This window comes from Schistocerca gregaria, chromosome 2 (genome assembly GCF_023897955.1).
Source record: "Schistocerca gregaria isolate iqSchGreg1 chromosome 2, iqSchGreg1.2, whole genome shotgun sequence".
NCBI lineage: Eukaryota > Metazoa > Arthropoda > Insecta > Orthoptera > Acrididae > Schistocerca > Schistocerca gregaria.
In genome coordinates this window covers 459,204,815-459,228,095 of record NC_064921.1, presented here as the reverse complement: position 1 = coordinate 459,228,095, position 23,281 = coordinate 459,204,815, and the positions used below count along the sequence as shown (strand labels likewise).

Below are 23,281 nucleotides of genomic sequence, written 5' to 3'. Positions count from 1 at the left end.
TGAGTGTCAGTACCTCTGCTACAGCCATTGTGAATCTGTAGTTAGTCTTTTGCTAGCTCCAGTCGGTGTTCTTGTTTACTTGACTTTCACTCAATAGTTTTTCATGTGTGAATCCTTTTGAGTTATTGCACTTTATTACTTCCATGTTTGTACATGACCACACTTTCAGGGTCACTCCTTGTGGGTTAGGTTGACACTCGGCATTTGTTCAGGGCACCACGTGCTGTGGTACCATGCAATCATTTTTGAGCATTTACAAAAAACCTCTGTCTCATTACAAGAGACATAAAATTGCACGTACGTGTGTGTGTGTGTGTGTGTGTGTGTGTGTGTGTGTGTGTGTGTGTGTGTTAGCAGTGACACAATTTGCCTCCTGAAAGTTGGATAGATATCACGTGAACCATTTCAAAGGATTTCCTATGAAACTGCAATATTCTAATTTACTTGAAAGGGTAAAGTGATTTATGCAGTGAAACACCTTTGTTATGCCACAGAATATAATATTAGTGTGTAACTTATTGTGCAATGAATTACGTAGGTGCATTGTGCTGCCACCTACTGCCAGGTAGTCCGTATCAGCGATCTCAGAGTGTGACGCTCTGCGGAACTCACGGACTTTGAACTTAGTCAGGTGGTTGGGTGTCACTTGTATCATATGTCTGTACGCAAGATTTACACATTCTTAAACATCCCTAGATCCACTGTTACCAATGTGATAGTGAAGTGGAAACGTGAAGAGATGAATACAGCACAAAAGCATACAGGTCGAACTCATCTGTTGACTGACAGAGACCGCCGACAGTTGAAGAGGGTCATAGTGTGCAATAGGCAGACATCCATCCAGACCATCACACAGGAATTCCAAACTGCAGCAGGATCCACTGCAAGTACTATGACAGTTAGGCGGGAAGTGAGAAAACTTTGATTTCATGGTTGAGCGGGTGCTTATAAGGCACACATCACGCCGGTAAATGCGAAACACCACCTCACATGGTGTAAGGAGCATAAACATTGGAAAAACGTTGTGTGAAGAGACAAATCACGGTACACAACAATGTCCCGATCCGATGGTGGGGTGTGGGTATGGTGAATGCCCGATGAATGTCATGTGCCAGAGTGTGTAGTGCCAACATAAAATTCGGAGGCGGTGGTGGTCACGTTTTTCATTGAGAGGGCTTGCACTCCTCGTAGTTTTGCTTGACACAATCACAGCACAGGCCTACACTGAAGTTTTTTATGCACCTTCTTGGTTCCCACTGTTGAAGAGCAATTCAGGGATGGTGATTGCATCTTTCAACACGTTCGACCATCTGTTCATAATACACGGCCTGTGGCAGAGTGGTTACATGACAATAACATCCCTGTAACAGCCTGGCCTGCACAGAGTTCTGACGTAAATCCTATAGAATATCTTTGCTATGTTTTGGAATGTTGACTTCTTGCCAGGCCTCACCGACCAACATCGATACCTCTCCTCAGTGCAGCACTCTGTGAACAACGAGGTGCCATTGCCCAAGAAACCTTCCAGTACCTGATTGAACGTATGTCTGCCAGAGTGGAAGCTGTCATCAAGGCTAAGGGTGGGCCAACACCATATTGAATTCCAGCATTACCAATGGAGGTTGCCATGAACTTTCAAGTCATTTTCAGCCAGGTGTCTGGATACGTTTGATCACATAGTGTATTAGCCTTCTCAATACCAGAACTACCCATTAATCCAAACTGTGACTGGACAACATATTGTTTGCAGTTGGGTGGTTAACAAGTGTGCTGCCACTGTAGTGGACAGCAAGTATGATATTTATTATAACAGTTAATGAAAGAACTATATTAATTAGCTGAGGTTTACACTAATGGATTGTACAAATGGAGGATGTGCTGGAAGGACGGTTCCCAGTTACTCAATACATAGGAGAGTGAATTGGGGGGGGGGGGGGGGGGGGCGCGATCCATATGGCACAGATGTTGATATAGTCAAGTCTGAGGTTAGCTGTAGTTTGGAGGTGGCACCTTGTGCTAGTATACAGCTGGTTAGTTGCCATATCAACATAGAAAGTAATTACAACACAGCTCCTATATGATGTAGCTACTTTCACATGTGACCCTATCTTTTTATAGCATAAGTGGTGTCTGTGACTAGAATTCAGCAGGAGATGGTGGATATACAGAAGTATGGGATGGGAGTGGACGTGTGAGATGCAGAATTTTGTGCAGAGGCTTCATAGTATGGACTAGGTTGTCACACAGATTAAGTGGGTAACAGTATATCACTTTTGGTGTACAGGTAACATGTAGTAAAAAAATTAAAAACTCAACCAAATTGTTCACTAGTGATTCAAATCCTAGGTATAGAGAGAGTGCTAGTCGATGGCAGTTTCACAGCATCTGGCAAGGCTACAGGAGAGGGAGTTCTTGTTGTGGAATGGATGACAGATGTGAAAATGAAGGTACTGTGGGTTATTGGTGCATCTGATATAGGAGGAGGTTTTTAGTGAGCCATCAGAGAATAAGGAACCAAGATTCAGGAAGATAGCAGAATGAGCTGATAAGAATGAGGTGTAGTGAAAGGTGAGTAGATGTAGAGGTTCTGGAGGAATTAATGATGTTGTGGACAAAATTCGTAGTGCCCTCAGTCTATCTGCAGCTGTTGCAGTTATGTATAATGAAGTACTGTCTAAAAGAAGCTGCACGAATACTATGTCAGATCTTGATAAAATTTCAGTCATGCAAAGTTTGGCAACTTGTTTTAAATGTTCAGAAATGTAAAATTTTGCCCTTCACAAAGTTAAAAAAACCATATGAGGATTGTCTTAAAAGTTCTCAGAATCACCACGAGAGGTCAGCACTAGCGCGAGTTGTTCACATGATATTCATTGGAATGGTGCCTGTAAACACGTGCCATGTCAGTGCTCTTGGAAGAGAGCTGGGGCGGTGACGTGGCTCTGTTGTTCTTGCATAGTGATTTGTGAAGATGGAAAAAATCGAGAGATTCTAGCAGTGATTAACTACTTCAGAAAGAAAGGTACGAAAGCAAAGGACATTCATGCCCATTTCCAAAATACACTGGGGGACTCTGCTCCTTCATATTCATTTGTTGCCAAATGGACAAATGAATTTAAATTTGGTTGGGAGAAGTTAGATGATGATCCGAATAGTAGTCAACCTAGATGTGCCACTAATCCAGAAATCATTGCAAAAGTGCACACAATGGTCATGGAGGATCACTGATTGAAAGTGTGTGAAATTGCACACGCTTGCCAGCTGTCATCTGAAAGGGTTATATCACATTTTAACTGAAGAATTAGATAGGGAAAAATTATTTGCAAGATAGGTGCCGCGACTCTTGATGCTGGATCAAAAACGTGCTGTCGCCATGGCAAAATTACACGAACTAAATATGAATTGTTACCACATCTGTCTTATTCACCTGACATGACTGTCAGACTTCCCTCTGTTCCCAATACTGAATATTTTTCTTGGAGAACGAAGATTGATTTCAAATGAAGTTGACAACTATTTTGCAGGCCTGGAGGAAACTCTTTTTTGAGGTGGGATCAAGGCACTATAACATCATTGGACCAAGTGCATTAATCTACAAGGAGACTACATTAATCTACAAGGAGACTATGTTGAAAAATAAAAATAAAAAACTTTCAGTGATGTAATTACTTTTTTCTGTTCCGTTCTGAGAACTTTTCAAAACACCCTCAAATAAGTCACAGTTGGAATCAATCAACTCATACAAATATCCAAGTGTAACACTGTACAGATGTGAAATGTAATAATCACATAGGTTCAGTCGTAGTTACCACAAGTGGCATAGTACAATATTAGGGAAATGCTATCAGTCTACAAAGGAGATTATTACATGTGACTTGTGCAACCAATCCTTGAATGCTGCTCAAGTGTATGGGGCTTGTACCAAATAGGATTAACTAGGGATACTGAACATATATAGAGAAGGGCAGCATGAATGGTCACTGAACTGAACAGTACTTGAAGATAGCTGTAAACTATCCTGAGAATGCCTACTTACAAACTTTCAAAATTGGGATTCTTCCCACACTCCATATGTGACTGGAATGGGAGAACCTCTAATAACTGGTACAATGGGATGTACTCACTGCCATGCACCTGAACTGTGGCACTGCAATGTTAGAAAATTAAGTTCGTAATAACTCTGTTGGTTCCAATTCATCCATGTTTGAAATTAGTACCATTATTAATTTTTGATCAGGAGGAGGAAAACAACCACTAAAATTCATTACCAACTTATTTCTATATGGTACTGTAAATTTCAATGGGAAATAACTGATGCCCATTGTCAAGAAATGCCATACACAGCAACTGATGGAACTGTCCATCAACTGAGTAACCTCTAATCTATTTCATGAAACTGTGCACCAAGCAGTTAATTTTGTTTTTTGTAACAAATGTTAATTTAATATTGTTAAGAACAAGGAAACTATTTTGCACGTAGCATTGTGATGCTCAACAAAACTTTTGCTTTCTGCTACAAACTTAAGAATAAGTAATAATCAATGAAATAGAAAACACACAAAACTTAATAAAAATTGAAAACATAAAACAGAAGAATCGCAGAAGTGTTATGTTGTGACTTCCCCACATCTGTCTACATAGAGGACATAGTAAGTATGAACCCAACACCTACTGTGGAATGTTATGAAAACAGTGCTGGGTGATTCTAGTAACAGAAGAACCTTGCTGTGAAAAATTTGTTTACTATGATACTACCATCAAAATATTGTGAATTGTAAGTAGAAACTGTTGCAGTCCTTGAGGGGGAAAGTTTGGCACCTCCTTCATACAGTGCATCCATCAACACAGTACATCTTGCACAAAGTGAAATTCCCTTGCTAATAAAACTACAATAGTTCATGAGGTGTAATAAAGAGGTTAAACAAAACAGGTAGAACAATTCTGTGGCATTGAAGTTTTTTATGGATTTTTTTTAGTGAAATGTAAAGGTATGTGCTAATATAGTTGAGATTCACATGAAATGTAGTACCTTATTAACTTTGTTAATAAACTAATGTTAGTACAACTACAACATACAGAAAGAACAAGCCTGATGAATGTAAACTTAGATCATATACAGAACAGTACACCATCAACACATGATTAACACTGCAGAGAGATGATGAAAATACATAAAGTACAAGCCACGCTCCTTCTCTTGTGTAACTGGAAAGGCGATTGACTGTCTGTTCCCACCTTTTAAAAAAATTTTCCTATTGGAATGTCTATTATTGTTGTACACTTTATGTGTGTCTTTACTTTTTGGGCAGCATTTGCAAATGTAGTTAAACTAAGAACTACTTGTAAACATTCACACAACCTGTTAGGGATTTAAGTTGGTTCTAGAGACGACTCTGAAGGCTGATGTAGGGTCCAGCTACAACTGTTCCATTTATAATTCTTGTCCAAATCATTTTCAGTGAAGCCTCAATTTCTACCTCAGTTGATTGAAGATTGTTGTCTACTGCTACAAATATACCCCTCCATTCCCACGGGGTGGTCTAAAGAGATCACTACCATTAATTTCTGGTTCTAGCCACCTAAGTGTTATAAGGGACCCACAGTTTTTCAATAGTGGTTCAAACTTTAGCACAACTTTTTTCCCTCATGTTTCTGCATTTGGTCTCTAATATCATGGCATTCACGTTTACAGCATTTCTTGAGTATTTTGGAGCTCTCTGCTGTAGACGGCCACACTGATAACTGTTTTTGCTGTATAATGGACCCCTATCCACTCAAACTACAGGTTATTATGCAATTGTTCAATTTTCCTCCTGGTTGTTCGCCTTTTCCCAGTTGTTGAAAGGAACCAAACATGACATCGGAATCCAGGCAAGAGGCTTTGTTTGGACTAATTTGTCCAAGAATCTGCATCTGACTGCACCATGTGCCCTCATTTGGTGCTGAGTTTGCCTCTTCAACAATTTTAATAATTTAAATACACATCTCCTACCCTTTCAAACACACAAGGGATAGGTAACACACAATAACTATTACGCAGAACACCTTGGAACACTACAGTCCTGATCATGTTGTTTCACTACATGGGTACTTGTTTTAACAGATCATTTTTGTTCACACTGACTACAAGTTACAATAATTTTCCTTGTTGTTGTTACCAGCCCCCTGGCACCTTTTCTGTCATTTCTTTCCACAACCTAACATTAACTTGGTAATTTCCTTTTTTAACTGTTTCAGCGCTCTGTTCTAATCTGTAACTTCCTTCTTTCCCTTTGGCCACTGGTCACTTTGTGTCACACTTTGTGATTAATCTCACTACAGGACCTTACATACTAGCTCCTTCAATTTTCTTCATACTTATGAAATAAGTGATATTGAAGAACTTCTATTACATTTTACACTGAATACACTGTGCTGTTACACCCTATCCTTGATTGTATTTGGATGTCAAGTGGTCTTTAGGACCCCACTTGACCGCATCTGATTTTGATGAAATAGGACATACACTTGAAATCAGTAGTAAGGAAAGTGAGTGGAAGGCTATGATTTTGTTAGGATGGTTCTGCAAAAGTATAGTGCATCTGTAAATAAGAGGCAAATTATAATGGTTCTACAGGACTGCTCCAGTATTTCATGTCTTCATCAAGGCGGTATAAAAGAACATGCTAAATAAATTTGGAGGCACACTGAAATGTTAATAAAATCATTACCAAAGTGGCACAAGAGACAGACCTTGTGATGCAGTAACTAAATTATATAAAATATTTATTAAGCAATAAAAATATTGTGTTAAGTAGATAACTGCACACACTGCCAGGGCTTGCTCAAGGATCTTTCCTACACATATACACAGTACTTAATTGGTAAAATTGAGGTTAAAACACTGTGACCTTCCAGGGAGGTGCTTTTGAAATTTATTAGACTTCTTAAAATAATATTTTAATGCTTTCCTGTGCATTTTAAAAGTGTGAGTATAACATTTATACTGGTTATTAATAGTCCTATAGTAGCACATCTCAAAATATGCGGTTTTGATTTTTTTTCGTCAGAGGTACTGGTATGTACCATCACAAATCAAGCATTGCATGAACATGTCCTCAATACTTACCTGACATCAACTAATAGATGAAGACCTCCTACATGCTTCCTTATGCAGGTTAGTCTTCAAACATATATACCCAATACTGCATGGATTTTTAATGTCATTTATTCATTTTGATCTTCCATGTTTCGTGGAATCAGCAAAGATTTATGCTCCATCTGCATTCCTTTTACTTCGCTACATGTTCCACCCACCTTCACTTCACTTTCATTACAGTCTTAATTAGATCTTCTACTCCAGCACTTTACATACTCCATCTGTTCGTTTGTCTGTATCTCTTAGTAATTCCCAAGATGCGTATTTACATTTATCTCTGAGCAATCTTTAGGTTTTGAACTATTTTGGCATCAAAATGCCATCCTGCATTAAACAATATTAACTTTGATCTACACAAAAATTTTACATTGTTGTACCAGAAGTCACACAGTACATCTCCTTGTGCTGTTAATTCAAAATCCATGTTTCATCTGTAAAGAGCCTCTTGGGGAAAAAAATGTGGAGCGAAAGGGCACAGAAAATATATTTTAATTTAAAGTACTATTTGGCAATACACTTACCATCAGTACTATATACTGGTTCATGAGTCTGCAGCACTTTACAACAGGAACTGTCGCCTTCTGTTCTGTGAATCTGTGTGTCTGAAAAACACATCCCCTTTGTTGAAATTTGCTTGTACTGCAAATCTTGTTTTGATTAACATAAATTATGAAATTAGCAAAGAAATAAGACTTACAATAGAACAGAAGAATTAACTTTGATAAATAAAGACCCTTGACCTTTAAAATTTGTTTGGATGGATTTCATTGGTTATAGACATTTATGAACCATGGACCTTGCCACTGGTGGGGCGGCTTGCGTGCCTCAGCGACACAGATAGCCGTACCGTAGGTGCAACCTCAATGGAGGGGTATCTGTTGAGAGGCCAGACAGACGTGTGGTTCCTGAAGAGGGGCAGCAGCCTTTTCAGTAGTTGCAGGGGCAACAGTCCGGATGACTGACTGATCTGGCCTTGTAACACTAACCAAAAAAACCTTGCTGTGCTGGTACTGCGGACGGCTGAAAGCGAGGGGAAACTACAGCCATAATTTTTCCAGAGGGCATGCACCTTTACTGTATGGTTAAATGATGATGGCGTCCTCTTGGGTAAAATATTTCGGAGGTAAAATAGTCCCCCATTCGGATCTCTGGGAGCGGACTACTCAAGAGGACATCGTTATCAGGAGGAAGAAAACTGGCATTCTATGGATCGGAGCGTGGAATGTCAGATCTCTTAATCGGGCAGGTAGGTTAGAAAATTTAAAAAGGGAAATGGATAGGTTAAAGTTAGATATAGTGGGAATTAGTGAAGTTTGGTGGCAGGAGGAACTAGACTTTTGGTCACGTGAATACAGGTTTATAAACACAAAATCAAATAGGGGTAATGCAGGAGTAGGTTTAATAATGAATAACAAAATAGGAGTGTGGGTAATCTACTGCAAATAGCATAGTGAACGCATTATTGTGGCTAAGATAGACACAAAGCCCACGCCTACTAAAGTAGTGGTGCAAGTTTGTATGCAATCTAGCTCTGCAGATGATGAAGAAATTGATGAAATGTATGATGAGATAAAAGAAATTATTCTGATAGTCAAGGGAGACGAAAATTTAATAGTCATGGGTGACTGGAATTTGACAGTAGGAAAAGGGAGAGAAGGAAATGTAATAAGTGAATATGGAGTGGGGGTAAGAAATGTAAGAGGATGCTGCCTGGCAGAATTTTGCATAGAGCATAACTTATTCATAGCTAACACTTGGTTCAAGAATCATGAAAGAAGGCTGATACATGGAATAAGCCTGCAGATACTAGAAGGTATCACAAAGATTATACACTCCTGGAAATTGAAATAAGAACACCGTGAATTCATTGTCCTAGGAAGGGGAAACTTTATTGACACATTCCTGGGGTCAGATACATCACATGATCACACTGACAGAACCACAGGCACATAGACACAGGCAACAGAGCATGCACAATGTCGGCACTAGTACAGTGTATATCTACCTTTCGCAGCAATGCAGGCTGCTATTCTCCCATGGAGACGATCGTAGAGATGCTGGATGTAGTCCTGTGGAACGGCTTGCCATGCCATTTCCACCTGGCGCCTCAGTTGGACCAGCGTTCGTGCTGGACGTGCAGACCGCATGAGACGACGCTTCATCCAGTCCCAAACATGCTCAATGGGGGACAGATCCGGAGATCTTGCTGGCCAGGGTAGTTGACTAACACCTTCTAGAGCACGTTGGGTGGCGCGGGATACATGCGGACGTGCATTGTCCTGTTGGAACAGCAAGTTCCCTTGCCGGTCTAGGAATGGTAGAACGATGGGTTCGATGACGGTTTGGATGTACCGTGCACTATTCAGTGTCCCCTCGACGATCACCAGAGGTGTACGGCCAGTGTAGGAGATCGCTCCCCACACCATGATGCCGCGTGTTGGCCCTGTGTGCCTCGGTCGTATGCAGTCCTGATTGTGGCGCTCACCTGCGCGGCGCCAAACACGCATACGACCATCATTGGCACCAAGGCAGAAGCGACTCTCATCGCTGAAGACGACACGTCTCCATTCGTCCCTCCTTTCACGCCTGTCGCGACACCACTGGAGGCGGGCTGCACGATGTTGGGGCGTGAGCAGAAGACGGCCTAACGGTGTGCGGGACCGTAGCCCAGCTTCATGGAGACGGTTGCGAATGGTCCTCGCCGATACCCCAGGAGCAACAGTGTCCCTAATTTGCTGGGAAGTGGCGGTGCGGTCCCCTACGGCACTGCGTAGGATCCTACGGTCTTGGCGTGCATCCGTGCGTCGCTGCGGTCCGGTCCCAGGTCGACGGGCACGTGCACCTTCCGCCGACCACTGGCGACAACATCGATGTACTGTGGAGACCTCACGCCCCACGTGTTGAGCAATTCGGCGGTACGTCCACCCGGCCTCCCGCATGCCCACTATACGCCCTCGCTCAAAGTCCGCCAACTGCACATACGGTTCACGTCCACGCTGTCGCGGCATGCTACCAGTGTTAAAGACTGCGATGGAGCTCCGTATGGCACGGCAAACTGGCTGACACTGACGGCGGCGGTGCACAAATGCTGCGCAGCTAGCGCCATTCGACGGCCAACACCGCGGTTCCTGGTGTGTCCGCTGTGCCGTGCGTGTGATCATTGCTTGTACAGCCCTCTCCCAGTGTACGGAGGAAGTATGGTGGGTCTGACACACCGGTGTCAATGTGTTCTTTTTTCCATTTCCAGGAGTGTATAATGGTAAGACAGATTTAGGAACCAGGTTTTAAATTGTAAGACATTTCCAGGAGCTGATGTGGACTCTGACCACTGGTTATGAACTGTAGATTAAAACTGAAGAAATTGCAAAAAGGTGGGAATTTAAGGAGATGGGAGCCGGATAAACTGAAAGAACCAGAGGTTGTACAGAGTTTCAGGGAGAGCATAAGGGAACAATTGACAGGAATGGGGAAAAGAAATACAGTAGAAGAAGAATGGGTAGCTTTGAGGGATGAAGTAGTGAAGGCAGCAGAGGATCAAGTAGGTAAAAAGACGAGGGCTAGTAGAAATCCTTGGGTAACAGAAGAAATATTGAATTTAATCGATGAAAGGAGAAAATATAAAAATGCAGTAAATGAAGCAGGGGAAAAGTAATACAAACGTCTCAAAAAAAAAAAAAAAAACAAAAAAAAAACAAAAAAAAAAAAAAGGCTAAGCAGGGATGGATAGAGGACAAATGTTAGGATGTAGAGGCTTATCTCGCTAGGGGTAAGATAGATACTGCCTACAGGAAAATTAAAGAGACCTTTGGAGATAAGAAAACCACTTGTATGAACATCAAGAGCTCAGATGGAAACCCAGTTCTAAGCAAAGAAGGGAAAACAGAAAGGTGGAAGGAGTATATAGAGGGTCTATACAAGAGCGATGTACTTGAGGACAATATTATGGAAATGGAAGAGCAAGTAAATGAAGATGAAATGGGAGATAAGATACTGTGTGAAGAGTTTGACAGAGCACTGAAAGACCTAAGTCGAAACAAGGCCCCGTGAGTAGCAACATTCCACTAGAACTAGTGACAGCCTTGGGAGAGCCAGTCCTGACAAAACTATACCATCTGGTGAGAAAAATGTATGAGACAGGTGAAATACCCTCAGACTTCATGAAGAATATAATAATTCCAATCCCAAAGAAAGCAGGTGTTGACAGATGTGAAAATTACTGAACCATCACTTTAATAAGTCACAGCTGCAAAATACTAACACAAATTATTTACAGACAAATGGAAAAACTGGTAGAAGCTTACCTCAGGAAAGATCAGTTTGGATTCCATAGAAATAATGGAACATGTGAGGCAATACTGACCCTATGACTTATCTTAGAAGATAGATTAAGGAAAGGCAAACCTATGTTTTTAGCATTTGTAGACTTAGAGAAAGCTTTTAACAATGTTGACTGGAATATTCTCTTTCAAATTCTGAAGGTGGCAGGGGTAAAATACAGGGAATGAAAGGCTATTTACAATTTGTATAGAAACAGATGGCAATTATAAGAGTCGAGAGACATGAAAGGGAAGCAGTTGTTGGGAAAGGAGTGAGACACGGTTGTAGCATCTCCCCGATGTTATTCAGTCTGTATATTGAGCAAGCAGTAAAGGAAACAAAAGAAAAATTCGGGGTAGGTATTGAAATCCATGGAGAAGAAATAAAAACTTTGAGGTTCGCCGATGACATTGTAATTCTGTCAGAGACAGCAAAGGACTTGGAAGAGGCAGTTGAAGGGAATGGACAGTGTCTTGAAAGGGGGATATAAGATGAACATCAGGAAAAGCAAAACGAGAATAATGGAATGTAGTCGAATGAAGTCAGATGATGCTGAGGGAATTAGATTAGGAAATGAGACACTTAAAGTAGTAGATGAGTTTTGCTCTTTGGGGCGCAAAATAACTGATGATGGTCGAAGTAGAGAGGATATAAAATGTAGACTGGCAATGGAAAGGAAAGCGTTTGTGAAGAAGAGAAATTTGTTAACATCGAGTATAGATTTAAGTGTCAGGAAGTCGTTTCTGAAAGTATTTGATGGAGTATAGCCATATATGGAAGTGAAACATGGACAGTAAATAGTTTGGACAAGAAGAGAATAGAAGCTTTTGAAATGTGGTGATACAGAAGAATACTGAAGATTAGATGGGTAGATCACATAACTAATGAGGAGGTATTGCATAGAATTGGGGAGAAGAGGAGTTTGTGGCACAACTTGACTAGAAGAAGGAGGGTAGTATTGGAGGGTAGCGTGAAGGGTAAAAATCGTAGAGGGAGACCAAGAAATGAATACACTAAGCAGATTCAGAAGGGTGTAGGTTGCAGTAGGTACTGGTAGATGAAGAAGCTTGCACAGGATAGAGTAGCATGGAGAGCTGCATCAAACGAGTCTCAAGACTGAAGACCACAACAAACAACATATCAACAGAGTTAATAATCCAGACTGTCGGTCCCAGTATGTTGCTTACCTTGTTCTATCATAGTGAAACATGCTTCAGTTTCAGTCTCTTCATAATCATGATCAATTTTTAACCAGGATTTCTTCTTCTCTGATTTCAGCAGTCGAGGCCATTTGAAACCTGAAAAATAAACTTGCTTTGGTCTGCAACTTAATTAGTATAGACAGTTAAATTGTATAAAATCTCACATCAGAAACAATATACAATTTCAGTAAATACTGTTTTTAGAAATTTGCATCAAAAATGTTTTTAAAGGACATGGACTTAAAATCTTTATAGTTTCTATTAAAAAGATACTTACTGCTACTATCTGACAAAAATATTAAGCAGCCAGAAAAGGAGGAGAAAACGAAATGTAACTTCATGGACTGAGAGGGTACACAATGATGTTATTTCAGCGATTACAAAATCGAGTAAAATTTACAAAGAACGCAATGATTTGGTTGGGAAGAGTGACATAAAGCCACTGAATCCTCTCCTGAGGCACCCTGAGCCACAAAAGTTGTAACTGGTCCTTGACATACTGGGACTGAGTTTATGTCTGGGCTTGGCCACATGTCTTCTATCACATACAAACCAAAGGAGTATCTCTACATCATGCAGACAGTTTTTAGTGACATGTACCATTGGTGGATGAACACTGTCCTGTTGAAAAATGACATCATGATATTGTTGCATGTGAGGACACAGGATATCCATGATGTACTGCTGCGATGTTACATTGGAAGAATGGGATCTCTTCTTATGATGCTGCCAGAAGTGGTCATCTGGTGTAGCACAGAACTGTGATTCACTGCCGAACAGAATGCATCACCATACGTCAGCAGTCCATGTTTCCCAGTCACAGCATCATTCCAAATACAGACACTGTTAATGGTAGCCTACGTATGGGGTGGTAATTCCCTAATCCAGCTGCTGCTAGTCTCCGACCAACGGAGCCGACTGACAAAGAATGTTGCAGGGAATCGATTACTTGTTCTCGGATGGCAAGTACAGATGTGGCAGGTTATGGTGTGCTTGCACAATATGGTGGTCCTACCTTGTGGTGGTCAGATGTGACTGACTGCAGCACAGACAAAGAGTATGCCTGCCCTCACGCTCCCAGGTAGTCAAACAATCGGCCAGTATGGTATGATGACACACCTAAAGCAGCCATGATGTAACACAATTCTGTATGATCAACACATCTGTACCAAGTGAATGGCAATAGCTAACAAGACTGACAATGTTATAAAACAGCCAGATAAAAGCCTCTTTCTTAACAGATGTGTCACAAGCAGACATCTCCAGCAGTGAGATTGAATTTTTGAACCATCTACACAGTGATGTAGGTTAAACTCCCAAATTTCAAGATCTGCACTCATTCCACCGGTGGGCCCTCATTTATGAGCAGTTGACGAAAAAAATTTTTTAGAATTTTGTGAGATGCTTCTCAGCACGGATGGCCTGTGGGTTGGATTCAGCCGGGGATTGTTTTCAATCCAGCCTGCCGAAAAAAGTTTGTGGGAGACATACGGAAGCGATCACACTGTACTTTGCGACGCATTTTTGGATATTTCTATGGACACTCAGCTAATCTCAGGTTTTCTGCTCATGATGCAAAATAGTTAATGTTTTGTTTACTCCATGCACGTGCAATGCAATTTCGCTGCTGCTGGCTTTGAACAACAAAGAGAAGCTTACAAGAGGGGAAACAGCTCTCTATCTTGAAGAGATGAGGTGAGAAGTATTTTTGTCTTCGACTGATGCTGTTAACAAACCATGCCAATGTTGTCAGTTAGTAAAACTATTTTTGGACAAATATTAAAAAAAATGTATGTGAATAGTGTTTGTGAATATAGCACACTAAATTTCAAACACTTTAATGACCTGCCTGTGGCCAAAAATTGCTTAGATACTCCTAATTGCTTGTCAGTTGGGATTGTTTACCTCACTGCCACATTTTGTTTTTCAAGCCTTTCTAGGTTTATTTGCACATTTTTTTTTCTGTTGTGGACATGTTGCTGAAATTGAAGGTAATTTATAATGAATTAACTGCAATCAGTTGCTTTCATATGGGTTTATTATTCCATGATGACACTTCAAGATGTCTGGCATTCCATCTTCAGATGTTTACATTTATTTACATGTCATGAAGATTGTGTCTTTTTAAAAGTGTTGTAGAGTTTGCAACACAGCTTTGTTAAGACAGCTCTTTTAAAATGTTGTAAGTAAAGAAACAATGTTCATAATGCATAAATAAATGCAAACTTATGAAGCTGTGGTGAAAACATGTGTTTTGAGGCATAATTTGTTGGTACAGAGTGCTGGAAGCAGATGTCATCATAAACGTTAATGTCTAGGACACTATAGTTTTGACTTTAGGCACTAGGAGCACTGCTGTTGAGGCCCACGAACTTAAGTAAGTATGTGAATCAGGCCTGTGGGTCAAGAATGTTACTCATGCCTGCTCTACTGCCATAAAAAAGAAATGTTATATACATTGGTTGCATAGTGTAACAGTTAAGACAGAGTCCCCAAAAGCAAAAGGTTATGGGTTTGAATCTTTGTAGGTCCTTTGAATTTTTTTATTTCTAAATCTTTATTGAAATGACTCTGATTATTATTTTAATTCAGTTCATTGGTTTATCTGTGATTTTTTGTATTTGTATTCCTTTGTAACATCATTATAATCATTTTATTAACTTTTTCGATTACTATCATTTTTTTCTTCCTACCATTCTTTTTCCATTTGGAATCTTTGTTATGTGATTTTAATTATTTTTCTGTGTTAACTTCAATTTAACTTAGTCGATTATACCATCCTATACTTTCATTCAAGTTCTTACATTCATTATTTCTATTCCTCATTTTACTTAATTTTCATTTAACTTCCCGTCTTTTCTTTAAACCTTGATCTGTGTTATTTTGTTCATAGTGCAATAGGAATTTATATTTTAAATTTTTGCGAGACAGTTACCACCCAAAATATGAACATATTGTAATAAAAAAGACATTTCTTATACCACTGTAAAATTCAAAATAAATAGTTTATTTCATCTTTGTGTTTTAACCAATAGATCAATATTTCCACATGTTAATTAAATTCACATGCACAAAGATTCCAAATGGAAAAAGAATGATTGAAAGAAAAAATAGAGCAATTGAAAAAGTTAATATGGTGATTAAAATGTTGTGACAAAGGAACATAAATAAAAAAAATTACATTTAAAGCAATTACAAGTTGTTGTTGTTGTTGTGGTCTTCAGTCCTGAGACTGGTTTGATGCAGCTCTCCATGCTACTCTATCTTGTGCAAGCTTCTTCATCTCCCAGTACCTACTGCAAACCTACATCCTTTTGAATCTGCTTAGTGTAGTCATCTCTTGGTCTCCCTCTACGATTTTTACCCTCCATGCTGCCCTCTAATACTAAATTGGTGATCCCATGATGCCTCAGAACATGTCCAATCAACCGATCCCTCCTTCTGGACAAGTTGTGCCACAAACTTCTCTTCTCCCCAATCCTATTCAATACTTCCTCATTAGTTATGTGATCTTCCCATCTAATCTTCAGCATTCTTCTGTAGCACCACATTTCGAAAGCTTCTATTCTCTTCTTGTCCAGACTAGTTATCGTCCATGTTTCACTTCCATACATGGCTACACTCCATACAAATACTTTCAGAAATGACTTCCTGACACTTAAAGCTATACTCGATGTTAACAAATTTCCCTCCTCAGAAACGCTTTCCTTGCCATTGCCAGTCTACATTTTATATCCTCTCTACTTCGACCATCATCAGTTATTTTGCTCCCCAAATAGCAAAACTCCTTTACTACTTTAAGTGTCTCATTTCCTAATCTAATACCCTCGACATCACCTGACTTAATTCGACTACATTCCATTATCCTCGTTTTGCTTTTGTTGATGTTCATCTTATATCCTCCTTTCAAGACACTATCCATTCCATTCAAATGTTCTTCCAAGTCCTTTGCTGTCTCTGACAGAATTACGATGTCATCGGCAAACCTCAACCTTTTTATTTCTTCTCCATGGATTTTAATACCTACTCCGAAATTTTCTTTTGTTTCCTTCACTGCTTGCTCAATATACAGATTGAATAACATCGGGGAGAGACTACAACCCTGTCTCACTCCCTTCCCAACCACTGCTTCCCTTTCATGTCCCTCGACTCTTATAACTGCCATCTGGTTTCTGTACAAATTGTAACTAGCATTTCGCTCCCTGTATTTTACCCCTGCTACCTTCAGAACTTGAAAGAGAGTATTCCAATCAACATTGTCAAAAGCTTTCTCTAAGTCTACTACTACTACTACTACTACTACTACTACTACTACTACTCCGAAATTTTCTTTTGTTTCCTTCACTGCTTGCTCAATATACAGATTGAATAACATCGGGGAGAGACTACAACCCTGTCTCACTCCCTTCCCAACCACTGCTTCCCTTTCATGTCCCTCGACTCTTATAACTGCCATCTGGTTTCTGTACAAATTGTAACTAGCATTTCGCTCCCTGTATTTTACCCCTGCTACCTTCAGAACTTGAAAGAGAGTATTCCAATCAACATTGTCAAAAGCTTTCTCTAAGTCTACTACTACTACTACTACTACTACTACTACTACTACTCCGAAATTTTCTTTTGTTTCCTTCACTGCTTGCTCAATATACAGATTGAATAACATCGGGGAGAGACTACAACCCTGTCTCACTCCCTTCCCAACCACTGCTTCCCTTTCATGTCCCTCGACTCTTATAACTGCCATCTGGTTTCTGTACAAATTGTAACTAGCATTTCGCTCCCTGTATTTTACCCCTGCTACCTTCAGAACTTGAAAGAGAGTATTCCAATCAACATTGTCAAAAGCTTTCTCTAAGTCTACAAATGCTAGAAACGTAGATTTGCCCTTCCTTAATCTAGCTTCTAAGATAAATCGTAGGGACAGTATTGCCTCACGTGTTCCAACATTTCTACGGAATCCAAACTGATCTTCCCCGAGGTCGGCTTCAACTAGTTTTTCCATTCGTGTGTAAAGAATTCGCGTTAGTATTTTGCAGCTGTGACTTATTAAACTGATTGTTCGGTAATTTTCACATCTGTCAACACCTGCTTTCTTTGGGATTGGAATTATTATATTCTTCTTGAAGTCTGAGGGTATTCCGCCTGTTTCATACAACTTGCTCACCAGAGGGTAGAGTTTTGTCAGGACTGGCTCTCCCAAGGCCGTCAGTAGTTCCAATGGAATGTTGTGTACTCTGGGGGCCTTGTTTCGACTCAGATCTTTCAGTGCTCTGTCAAACTCTTCACGCACTATCGTATCTCCCATTTCATCTTCATCTACATCCTCTTCCATTTCCATAATATTGTCCTCAAGTACATCGCCCTTGTATAGACCCTCTATATACTCCTTCCACCTTTCTGCTTTCCCTTCTTTGCTTAGAACTGGGTTTCCATCTGAGCTCTTGATGTTCATACAAGTGGTTCTCTTATCTCCAAAGGTCGCTTTAATTTTTCTGTTGGCAGTATCTATCTTACCCCTTGTGAGATAAGCCTCTACATCCTTACATTTGTCCTCTAGCCATCCCTGCTTAGCCATTTTGCACTTCCTATCGATCTCATTTTTGAGACGTCTGTATTCCTTTTTGCCTGCTTCATTTACTCCTTTCATCAATTAAATTCAATATTTCTTCTGTTACCCAAAGATTTCTACTAGCCTTCATCTTTTTACCTACTTGATCCTCTGCTGCCTTCACTACTTCATCCCTCAAAGCTACCCATTCTTCTTCTACCATATTTCTTTTCCCCATTCCTGTCAATTGCTTCCTTATGCTCTCCCTGAAATTCTGTGCAACCTCTGGATCTTTTAGTTCATCCAGGTCCCATCTCCTTAAATTCCGACCTATTTGCAGTTTCTTTAGTTTTAATCTACAGTTCATAACCAATAGATTGTGGTCAGAGTCCACATCTGCCCCTGGAAATGTCTTACAATTTAAAACCTGGTTCCTAAATCTCCTTCTTACCATTATATAATCTATCTGAAACCTGTCAGTATCTCCAGGCTTCTTCCATGTATACAGCCTTCTTTTATGGTTCTTAAACCAAGTGTTAGCTATGATTAAGTTGTGCTCTGTGCAAAATTCTACCAGGCGGCTTCCTCTTTCATTTCTTTGCCCCAGTCAATATTCACCTACTACGTTTCCTTCTCTCCCTTTTCCTACTACTGAATTCCAGTCACTCATGACTATTAAATTTTCGTCACCCTTCACTATCTGAATAATTTCTTTTATTTCATCATACATTTCTTCAATTTCTTCGTCACCTGCAGAGCTAGTTGGCATATTAACTTGTACTACTGTAGTAGATGTGGGCTTCGTATCTAACTTGGCCACAATAATGCGTTCACTATGCTGTTTGTAGTAGCTTACCTGCATTCCTATTTTCCTATTCATTATTAAACCTACTCCTGCATTACCCCTATTTGATTTTGTGTTTATAACCCTGTAGTCACCTGACCAGAAGTCTTGTTCCTCCTACCACCGAACTTCACTAATTCCCACTATATCTAACTTTAACCTATCCATTTCCCTTTTTAAATTTTCTAACCTACCTGCCCGATTAAGGGATCTGACATTCCACGCTCCGATCCGTAGAATGCCAGTTTTCTTTCTCCTGATAACGACATCCTCTTGAGTAGTCCCCGCCTGGAGATCCGAATAGGGGACTATTTTACCTCCGGAATATTTTACCCAAGAGGACGCCATCATCATTTAATCATACAGTAAAGCTGCATGCCCTCAGGAAAGATTACGGCCGTAGTTTCCCCTTGCTTTCAGCCGTTCGCAGTACCAGCACAGCAAGGCCGTTTTGGTTAGTGTTACAAGGCAAGATCAGTCAATCATCCAGACTGTTGCCCTTGCAACTACTGAAAAGGCTGCTGCCCCTCTTCAGGAACCACACGTTTGTCTGGCACCTACAGTACGGCTATCTGTATCGTTGAGGCACGCAAGCCTCCCCATCAACGGTAAGGTCCATGGTTCAGGGGGAGAGGCAATTACAAGTAACTGAATAAAAATTATTTTTTTCAATTACAAGTAACTGAATAAAAATAATATCAAAGTCAGTTCAGCAAAAATTTAAAAATAAAATAAAAATTTGAAAGCTGCTAATAAGGTTTGTGCCCTGAACATTTTGTATGCTACATAACCAGTTTGTATGAGATTTCTTTTTTAAAGTTGTAGAGCAGCACACGAAATTGCGAAAAAAAATTTTATAGATTACTTGCAAATGAGGGCCCACCAGTAGGAATGGTTGCAGACTGTGATACCTGGGACTTTACCATATATATGCTTTCAAGCGTCGATCCCACCGCTGGGGACCTCTCCTTGTCAGTCTTGTGTGATGGGAACATTAATTGTACAGAAACCCAAAGAAACTGAAATATAAGGGTGAGTGAGGTTAGTCAAATTTGGAATGTTAAAACTGATTTCATCCCTGTTATAATTAGTGCCCTAAAATAAAAATTAGATGACTTGAAGACCACTCTGTCCAAAATACAGTACGTTATAATGATAGTGAAGTACAAGATTCAGTAATGTCTGAAACCACCTACATCTTGCATAAAATATTGTGAGATCACTTAAGGCACCAGGTATATTCTTGAGGCAACTGGAAGCAATGATGATGATGAAGATGATGATGATGATGATAACAATAATAATAATAATAATAATAATAATAATAATAATAATAATAATAATAATATTCTTTATTGCCCAAAAAAATCTTTTTCAGAGTGAAGAAACGCTTATAGTGTGTGTAGGTTTAGAGAAAGCCTTTGACAATGTTAAGTGGAATTCAAACTTTGAAAGTCTGAAAGCATGGTAAAAAAAAAGGAAGGAAAATGTTATCCATAACTTGTACAGAAACCAGACTGAAGTAATAAAAATTGGACATGAAAGGGAACACATAGTTGGGGAGGGAGTGAGATATGTTGCACCCTACCTATAATGTCATTCGATCTGTACACTTAGCAAGCATTAGAAGGAACCAAGGAGAAATTATGAGAAGGGACTTAAGGTTCAGGGAGAAGAAATAAAAACTTTAGAGGTTTCCAAGGACATTATAATCCTTTTAGAGGAACAGTTGAACAGAATGGATAGTGTCTTCAAAATGTTTTATCACCAAAGGAAAAATAAGGATGACAAAATACAGGCAAATTAAGTCAGGTGATGTTGGCAGAATTAGAGTTGGAAGTGAGACACGAAAACAGCAAAATAACTGAGATTGGCAGAAATTGTGAGGGTATAAAATACAATTTGAAAATAGCAATATAAGTGTTTTTCAAAAAGAAAAGTTTGTTAATATGGTCTTCACAACAGGTGGGTCCCTCTCATCCTGGAATCTGAGTGACCTACCCCTCCTTTCTAACGTTCACCAACCTATGCATCTATCCTCCCTGAGGAAGGAACTAAAAGCTCAGCAGTCTATGTAATGGAAGGGAAGTAGCTGACATTAGTAAACTAGAAGGATGGTTATAGATGTGTAAACTGGAATACAATAATGCAAAAAGTAGGAGGAGGTATTAGAGGCAATAAAATGGGTAGTGCTGATGGCAATGACGGTGATGGCAGTGGTGGTAGAGGGTATTAAGAAAATTTATTAAAAAGTCTACAAGCTTGGATATTATCTCAAAAATTAACTGCCATAACTGCTAATTTCTGACATAACATCCAGATTTACAAACTTCTTAACATTTTTAAAATTATTGTAGAAATTTTTATAAACAAGAAACAGGGCAAAATGTCAAAACATAGTTCATATCATTATGAATTATTATGCTGTTTGTAAGGTCTTCGTCCAGAGACTGATTTGAGGCAGCCCTCGATACTAGTCTAACTTTTATATGCTTCTTCACCTCTACATAATTAATGCAGATACGTCAACTTGAACCTGATTACTGTAGTCTCGCTCTTCAATACACCCTTCCTTCTATTACCAACTTAACTATTCCTTGATACTTCAAAATGTCTCTTGTTTTAGGTGATTACTGCCTTAAAAGCTCTCCTTTCCATGATTTGATTCAATAAATGTTAATACATTTCTCTTTTTCCAAAAATATTTGTTGCTATTGCCAGTCTGTAAATTTATATCCCCTCTACTTTGGATAGTCTGCACATTTCTATACATGAATTACCATGACAGCTAACACCACGAAGTATTTTTCCTGGAAGTAGTTAGGTACCATACAAGACTCCCAAATTTATGATATTTCAACAGTTATTTTTCTCCCAAGATAGCAAAACTCTAAAACAACTTCTAGCATTGCATTTCGTAATCTAATTAGATCAGCATCGCCAGAGTTAATCTGTCTATAATCTGCAAACCTTGTTATACTTTTGTTGATGTCTTATCTCATGCCTCATGGACATTGCTATGGTGGGATAGCTTGGGTCCCTCTATGACACACACAGACATATTGTAGATGCAACAAACACAAAGCAGTATCTGTTGAGAAGAAAGACAAATGTGCAGTTTCTTAAGATGGGCAGCAGCCTTTTCAGCAGTCACAGGGGCAAGAGCCTGGGTGACTGATTCCTCTGACCTTGTAACTAGCATAGCCTTTCCGTGCTCGTGTAGTGAATGGCTGGAAACAAAGGGGAAACTACATTGTTATTTCCCTGAGAGCATTCAGCCTTGCTGTACAGTTAAATGATGATGGCATTACTCTTGGATAAAATATTCCAGAGGTAAATCAATCCCCCATGTGGATCCCCAGGCAGGAACTAGTCAGAAGGATGTCGTCGTCGGGAAAAACAAATCTGGCAATTTATTGGTCAGAGAGTGGAATGTTAGATCCATTAACCGGGCAGATAGATTAGAAAATTTAAAAAGACAAATGGATAGGGTGAAGCTAGATATAGATGGGATCAGTCAATTCAGTGGCATGATTAACAGGGCTTCTAGTCAGGTGACTATATGATTATAAATACAAAATCAAACATGTGTAATACAGAAGATCCAATAATGAATAAGAAAATAGAAATGTGAGTAAGCTAATACAAACAGCATAGTGAATACATTATTGCAGTCAAGACAGATGTGAAATCAAAACAAGACATTAATACAACTTGATATGCCAACAGCTCCGCAAATGATGAAGAGATTGGAGAAATGTATATTCAGCAGTAGGAAGAGAATATGGATTGGGGGAAAGGAATGAAAGAGGAAGCCACCAGGTAGAATTTTGCACAGAGCCTAATTTAATCTTTACTAATACTTGGTTTAAGAATCATGAAAAAAGGTTGTATATGTGGAAGAGACATGGAGATACCGGAAAGTTTTAGACAGATTATGTAGTGGTAAAAGAGATATTTTGTAACCAACTTTTAAACTGTACAACCTTTCTAGGGGCAGATGTGGACTCTGGCCATACGTTAATAGTCACGAAATGAAGACAAACAGCAGAAATCACAAAAAGACATGACATTATGGAGATGGAACCTGGATAAGTTGAAAGAACCAGAGATTGTTGATAGTTTCTGTGGGAGCGTTAGGCAATAACTGAGAAACAGGGGAAAAGAAATACAGGAGATGATGAGTGGGTAGCTTTGAGAGAAGAAATAGTGAAGGCAGAAGAAAATGAAAC

At 39.5% G+C, this 23,281-nt stretch overlaps 1 protein-coding gene across 2 annotated transcripts in view; it reads right to left on the bottom strand.

Annotated features, from left to right (window-relative positions):
• LOC126325742 (putative ATP-dependent RNA helicase TDRD12) overlaps positions 1-23,281 on the bottom strand; it is a 445,014-nt gene that overhangs the window by 4,641 nt on the left and 417,092 nt on the right. For both annotated transcript variants that reach the window (XM_049995275.1, XM_049995276.1), the window contains exons 27-28: positions 12,643-12,753; positions 7,660-7,740 (exon numbers count right to left, since the gene is read on the bottom strand). In XM_049995275.1, the coding sequence (XP_049851232.1) occupies positions 7,660-7,740; positions 12,643-12,753 (192 nt within the window). The remainder of the gene's footprint in view (positions 1-7,659; positions 7,741-12,642; positions 12,754-23,281) is intronic.